Below are 7,142 nucleotides of genomic sequence, written 5' to 3'. Positions count from 1 at the left end.
CTTGCCCAGAGCCAGCGTGATTTACTGACGCGCCTGGAATCCCTAGATGAGACACGCTGTGCCCAGGAATCCTATTACTCATCTGTTCCCTTCGCTGCCCTCTCCTCGGCACTTTTTCCAGCCTCTCTCTCTCCGGGGCACAGCCCTCTTTCTTTCCAGTTATGCTGAGTCCTGCCTGACACATTCCGATCACTGGCAGAAAGGCAAGTTTGAGAAAAGCTTCCCCTCTGGTTTTAAAAGCTGCCTCAGGCTCCACATTGCTGAGGCCACTGGTGGCCGTGGCATGATCGGTCCGAATTCTGGTCCCCATGGCAGCCATTCTAAGATGGCTTTTGCTTTGAGTGTTCTTACCCTCGATAATGTTTGAGGCTTGTGAAATACCCATGTATCCTGGGTGTCACTTGATCAACAACGAGGAAAAACACACACAACACACAGAACTAGCCGTCTTGTGGACATGTGAAATATAAACTGACGTTTATTTTTGTTCGAGCTCTTAAAACAGCTGTGTGATGAGAGATCTGCTGCAGGAAGAAATGGCTTGAAAAATAGAAACGAGAGCACAAAATACCAGAAAATATCTCACTAATTTCCACCTAAGAGGGAAAGACCCTGGCACAGCCTGTCTCCCTGCCTCCTCCCACGCCTCCCAGATGGGCTCTCGGGCAAAGAGGTGGTCCCACTGCTGTGAGCTTCAGCCTGTGCCAGTGTGTGTATGAGAAGGACCCCTAGTCCTTCTCATACAAACGCCCGTAGAGAGCTGCCGTCACCAGCCCAGACGACAGTCCCTTCTTCTTCAGGAAATAGTGATCACTCTCCCAGCCCAGCTGGTCAGGGGTTTCCAGCGTCATCCCCGAGGTCAGAAGCATTGGAAAGATATAAGAAGTACTGAAGTTCCCCCACAGGTGAAACTCAAACATCCCCGTGGCCTCTGTGATCTCCTGCCCACACGTGTCAAAGCCAAGACCCCCACACTTGACCAGGGCACAGACTTGGACATAGTAGGTGCCGTGCACGGTGTGAAGACCATCAAAGACCCCCAAGGCATACAGCTCCTGCGACACGGTGGGCCTCTGGTAAAGCAGATGACAGCAGAGGCCGTTTGCACAGACGTGGAGGTGGCCTTCCCTCCCCCACACGGGAACCAGGGTGAAATTGTCATACATCATCTCAGAGCTAAACGTGGGAGAGGCATTCGTGGTTGATTTGGGGGCTCCATCACAATGGACGTCCTGGGCATCCTTCTCTGAGTAGGGATCCCCTGCCAAGAGTTCTAAAAACTTCCTATGGGATGGGTCCATTTTCCCTGTGGCGTTCCCTGTAGTGACGAGACCCAGTGGGTTTTTGGCTACCTCGGCAATTATGAGGTGACCTTCAGGGCTTTCCATGTTGTGGTGCCAAAAGGACTTCAGAGGGGCATGTATGCCACTTCCCGTCATCCCCAGAGATGGGTGGTGGATGTTCGCAGCCAGAAGGTTGATGCCAAAGGCGATGGCGAAACCTCTCTGAATCTGAATGGCTGCCAAGAGTGGGAGCTGGTTCATCCAGGCAGTCGGATACACAACGTGCTTCACCTCAGAGTCTCTGAGGAGCCTGACAGCAGGGTCAAAGAACAATATGTCAAAGCAAGTGAAGACGCCGAACTTGCCAGCAAAGGGGGTGTCGAAGACTACGTGATCCACCTCCAGAGGGGTATCGAACGCGGCCTCAAAATAGAGGTTATGTTTGCGGTAGCGGTCAACCAGGGTTCCGTTACTGCTGAACACAACGTTTGTGTTAAACTGGTATCTGCCGTCACTCGGGCACCCTGGGTCACTGCTATGACAAGGCTGCTTTGTCCCAAGATTGGCCACCAGGAACATCTCTCCCTTCATAGCCATACAGCTCAGGCGCTGGAGGACCTAGAGGGGGAAATAAAAGTGTGAACAAAGGAAGTTTTAAACCCTGCCTCCTTCTTGTAATTTTAGAATAGCACCTGTATTATGTCCATAATATATAAACAGCTGTCATAAATCAATAAGAAAAAAGTAACCACCACTGAAAGCACGCAGAGAATACGAACAAGCGGCTTACAGACGAGCAAATACAAACGGCCGACGGACGCCTGAGGAGACGCTCAGTCTCTTTAGTAGGAAGGACACACAAATTAATACGATAATGAGGTGTCATTTCTCACCTCCATAAGACTGGCAAAAATTAAAAAGACTGTTCTATCTCTCACTGACCAAAGGATGGGCAAACAGGTACTCGTGTGCTATTACTGGGGATACAAAGTGCAACAAAGTCCTTTAAAGGGAAAACAGTGTTCTTGAAAAAATTATTTTAAAAGTGTTTATCCTGGTGGGGGTCCAATCAATGTGGCAGAATAGGGGGATGTGGAGCTCACCTCCTCCCACAAACACATCAAAATACACCTCCATCTGGAATAATTCTCACAAAATACCTGCTGAATGCTGGCAGACCATCTCAAACACCCAAAATCATCAGAGAAATCTCCACACACAGGGTAAAACAAAAGAAAAAAAAGCGGGGGTGGGGGTGGATTGGGATGGGACTTGCACCCCTGAGAAGTAGCTGTGAAAGAGGAAAGGGTCCCGCACTCTGAGAAGCCCCTTCACCAACGGGGAGCTCAGTCCAAGACAGAAAGGGAGCTTCAGGGGCTCAGAGGCGAGCCGAGCCACCAGCCCGGGGCAGACAGAGCAGAGAGCCCTGCACGGACGGTCCAGCCACCAGCCTGCGCTAGAGACATACATCCACCGATGTCTGCAGCGGGGCTGGGTGCTGAAACAGGCTTCAGAGGACAGCCCGAGGGGCAGGACTGCGGTGGGCTGCACGCAGACGGCCTGAGGGGGCTGGAGCATGGTGAGGGGGCAGGGGTGCATGCGGAAGAAGGCTGGGCCTGCCACAGAAGTGAAGAGCCTTTGTTAACAAGCATGCAAGGCGAGGGTGGGCCTGCCATAGGAGCCTCAGTCTTGGCACGCTCATGGAGGGCTTACACTGCCATCAAAACCCCGCTGTTAATGCACACGGCCCAAACAGCGGGGTGGGTCCACCACAGCAGCCTCTGTCTCCATGAGTGCTGATGACAGTGCTGCCTCTGTGGTTCTGCGGGAGCACCCGTGGGTTGCCCGTGTGCAGAGACAGGAATCCGAGCCCTCCCCCCGCCACTGTGCGGGGTCACCCCACCACTGCCAGCTCTGTGAGCTCAGTGCCCCTGGGACATCCCAGTGGGCAGCTCCCGGGCCTGGGACAGGTCCGGCCTTAGTGGCCGTGTGCTTGTGGGGACACGCACACGGGGGCCGGGCAGGGTGCGGCTTGCTTCCACAGGTCCACAGCAGGTCCAGGTGTGCGACCACTGTGCTCAGGATGCCCGACTTCAGCGAAGCTGCGCTGGCCTTGTGAAAACGCCACCCGAGGGACACCAGGGCAGGCTGCCTGTGTTCCCGTGGTTGAGAAGGGGCCGAGAGCAGTGCCAAGAGCAGAAGGCTTTGTACACCTGCGTCACAGGTGACGGGTGACACCACAGAGCACACTCAGGGAGGACGGCGCTGGCAGAGGACACTTAGTGGCTCTCTCCCAGCAGGAGTGCTCCACCCCCCCTCAGCTCCCCGGCTCCCTCGCACCCCAGCTTAGAAATGGGTCTGGGGGCTTCTGCTCCAACAGTTCGGGAGCAGATCTGGCCCCCAGTGGGCAGTGACAACCACTGAGCAAAGAGGAGGCCCTGCTCAACGTCCAGCACAGGCTCTGGCCACCATGACGCCTGTCATACATCCTATCCAGGGGATAATGACCAATATAGACCGAGGGAAGGACAGCAGACATCTATACCAAAGACAGCCCTCGCACCAAAAATACCAAACCCACACAGGCTACCCAGGGAGGCTGCCCCATAAAGCTAGACTAGACCTCCAAGACCACAGCAGATCACTATTTCTCCTAAACTCACAGAGCAAGAGAAATATAAGTCAAATACAGCGGAGGAACCATTCCCAATTAAAAGATCAAGAGAATTCCTCTGAAAGAACAAACAATGAAACAGCCCTCATTAGCCTAATATCCACTGGATTCAGGAAGGAGATAATGAAAATACTGAAGGAATTAAGAAGAGCGACTGATAAAAATGCAGATTACCATAAAAAGGACCTAGAAGCTATAAAGAGGAGCCAAGAAAAATTAGGAAACTCACTTGTCCAGACAAAAGCTGAGCTAAAGGCAATGAATAGCAGATTAAATAATACAGAAGAATGAATAAGTACCTGGAAGACAGAATAATGGAAATCACCCAATCAGAAGGGCAGACAGAAAGTCAAATAAAAAGAAAAAAAAAATGAAAGCAATGTAAGGGTCTAGGGGATAATACGGGCTTCCTAGGCAGCGCCAGTGGTAAAGAGCAATGCAGGAGACACAAGAACCATGGGTTTGATCCCTGGTTGAGAGGATCCCCTGGAGGAGGGCATGGCAACCCACCCCAGTATTCCTGCCTGGAGGTGCCCATGGAGAGAGGAGCCTGGTGGGCTACAGGCCACAGCGTTGCAAAGAGTGGGACACGCCTGAGCGACTGAGCACACGTGTACACATGGGATAATATAATGTGTGCCAATCTAAGCATGATAGAGACTCCAGAGGAAGGAGAAAGACAAAATGGGACCAAAAATTTCTTTGAAGAAATTATGGCTGAAAACTTCCCAAAACGAAAGAAAGAAACGAATGCCAGATATAGGAAGCAGAGAGAGTCCCAAGCAAGGTGAACGGAAACAGACCTGCACCAAGACATTCTATAATTAAAATGACAAAAGTCAAAGATAAAGAGAGGATTCTAAAGGCAGCAAGAGAAAAACAGAATCAACTACAAGGGAACCTCCTAAGGCTATCAGCTAATTTCTCTACAGAAATGGGCTTCACTGGTGGCTCAGAGGGTAAAGCGTCTGCCTGCAGTGCAGGAGACCCCGTTTGATTCCTGAGTCGGGAAGATCCCCTGGACAAGGGATAGGCTACCCACTCCAGTTTTGTTGGGCTTCCCTGGTGGCTCAGATGGTAAAGAATCTGCCTGCCATGCTGGAGGCCTGGGTTCAATCCCTGGGTCAGGAAGACCCCCTGGAGAAGGAAATGGCAACCCACTCCAGGATTCTTGCCTGGAAAATCTGATAGATGGAGAAGCCTGGTGGGCTACAGTCCATGGGGTTGTAAAGAGTCTGACAGAAGTGAGCAACTTCCATTTCTTTCTTTCTTTCTCTACAAAAAAGTTGCAGGCCAGAAGGGAGCAGTAAGATACACTCATAAAAGAGTCTTAAGAGTTTTTAAAAGTCTTAAAAGGGAAAAATCTGCACTTCCCTGGTGGCTCAGCTGGTAAAAAATGTGCCTGCAATGTGGGAGACCTGGGTTTCATCTCTGGGTTGGGAAGATCACCTGGAGAAGGGAACGTTTACCCACTCCAGTATTCTGGCCTGGAGAATTCCACGGACTTCCGTCCACACGGTCGCAAAGAGTCGGACACAACTGAGCGACTTTCACTTTCACTTTTCAGAGGATAGTCTACCCAGCAAGATTATCATTTAGAATAGAAGGAGAGAGAAATAATTTCTCAGACAAGCAAAAAACTAAGAGAATACAGCAATACTAAACCTACCCTAAAGGAAATATTGAAAGGTCTTCTCTAGATAGAAAAGAAGCAAGAATCTATGGAAAAGACAAAATCACAATTGGAAAGTAAATCACTTCAATAAACTATCATACAGGTTTTTTTAAAAAAAATCAAAAATTTTGTGAAGGCAATGAACAGCAAAAGAATAAACATGAAGATGTAAAAGAGGACATGAAAATCATAAAATGTTGGGGAGGAGAGTAAGAAAAAGTAGCTATTTTTTCTCTGAACGTGTTTCAGCCCATGTGACTATAAGTCTACTGCAAGTAGATGTAGGGAGGGGTTAACACACTTGAAAAACAGGGTGACCACAAATCAAAAACATACAATAGATTCACAGAAAAACAAAAGGAGAACATAAGTATAATACAAAAAGAAAATCATCAAATCGCAAAAGAAGAAGAAAAAGGAACAAAGAAGAAATTAAAAGGTCAACTAGAAAACGAAGCCTACGATGGCAATGAGTACATATCTCTCAATAATTGCCTTAAACGTCAATGGACTGAATGCTCCAATCAGAAGAAAGGGTTGCAGATTGAGTTAAAGAAAAGTGCTTACAATGCGCTGCTACTGAGACTCATTCTGGGCTTCCCTGGTGGCTCAGAGGTTAAAGCATCTGCCTGCAATGTGGGAGACCTGGGTTTGATCCCTGGGTCAGGAAGATCCCCTGGAGAAGGAAATGGCAACCCACTCCAGTATTCTTGCCTGGAGAATCCCATGGACGGAGGGGCCTGGTGGGCAACAGCCCACAGGGTCGCAAAGAGTCGGACACGACTGAGCGACTTCACTTCACTAGAGACTCATTTTAGGACGAAGGACATATACAGATTGAAAGTGGGGGGTGGGGACTTGCCTGGTGGTCCAGTGGCTAAGACTCCTCGCTCCCAATGAGGAGCCCCAGGTTCCATCCCTGGTCGGGGAACTAGATCCTGCATGCTGTAACTAAGACCCAGCACAGCCAAATAAAGATAAGTTAAAAAAAAAAAAACAACTGAGGGGATGGCAAAATATATTTTATGCGTATGGAAATGACAAGAAAATGAGGGTCACAATATTCTTAGCAGACAAAATAGATTTTAAAACAAGGACCATAAAGAAAGATAAAGAAGGACACTATATAATGAGAAAACAATCAGTGCAAGAAGAGGATATTACACTCGTCAACATGCACGCACCCAGTATAGGATCACCCAAATGCATAAAACAAACGCAGACGTAACGGGAGAGACTGACAGGAATGCAATAGTAGTGGCATACTAACATCCCCCTCACATCAGTGACAGGTCTTCCAGACAGAAAATCAAGGCACAGAGATCCTAAATGATACAATAGAACAGTTAAACTTAATTGATATTTTTAGGACCTTACATTAAAAAAAAAAAAATTCTTTTCAAGTGCACATTGAACATTCTCTAGGATTGACCACATACTAGGGCACAAAATAAGCCTTAAGAAATGTAAGAAGACATACATTATTTCAAGCGTCTTTTCTGACCACAAC

At 48.8% G+C, this 7,142-nt stretch overlaps 1 protein-coding gene across 5 annotated transcripts in view; it reads right to left on the bottom strand.

Annotated features, from left to right (window-relative positions):
• Positions 1–460: 460 nt before the first annotated feature.
• The window catches only part of BTD (biotinidase), a 67,587-nt gene continuing 60,905 nt past the window's right edge, over positions 461–7,142 (bottom strand). For all 5 annotated transcript variants that reach the window (XM_052638325.1, XM_052638327.1, XM_052638326.1 and 2 more), the window contains exon 4: positions 461–1,901. In XM_052638325.1, coding sequence (XP_052494285.1) covers positions 729–1,901 — 1,173 coding nt within the window. In that variant the 3' untranslated portion in view covers positions 461–728. The remainder of the gene's footprint in view (positions 1,902–7,142) is intronic.

This window comes from Budorcas taxicolor, chromosome 1, assembly GCF_023091745.1.
Source record: "Budorcas taxicolor isolate Tak-1 chromosome 1, Takin1.1, whole genome shotgun sequence".
Lineage (NCBI taxonomy): Eukaryota > Metazoa > Chordata > Mammalia > Artiodactyla > Bovidae > Budorcas > Budorcas taxicolor.
Note: the sequence above shows the minus strand (reverse complement) of the source record. Positions and strands in the feature narration are given on the sequence as shown.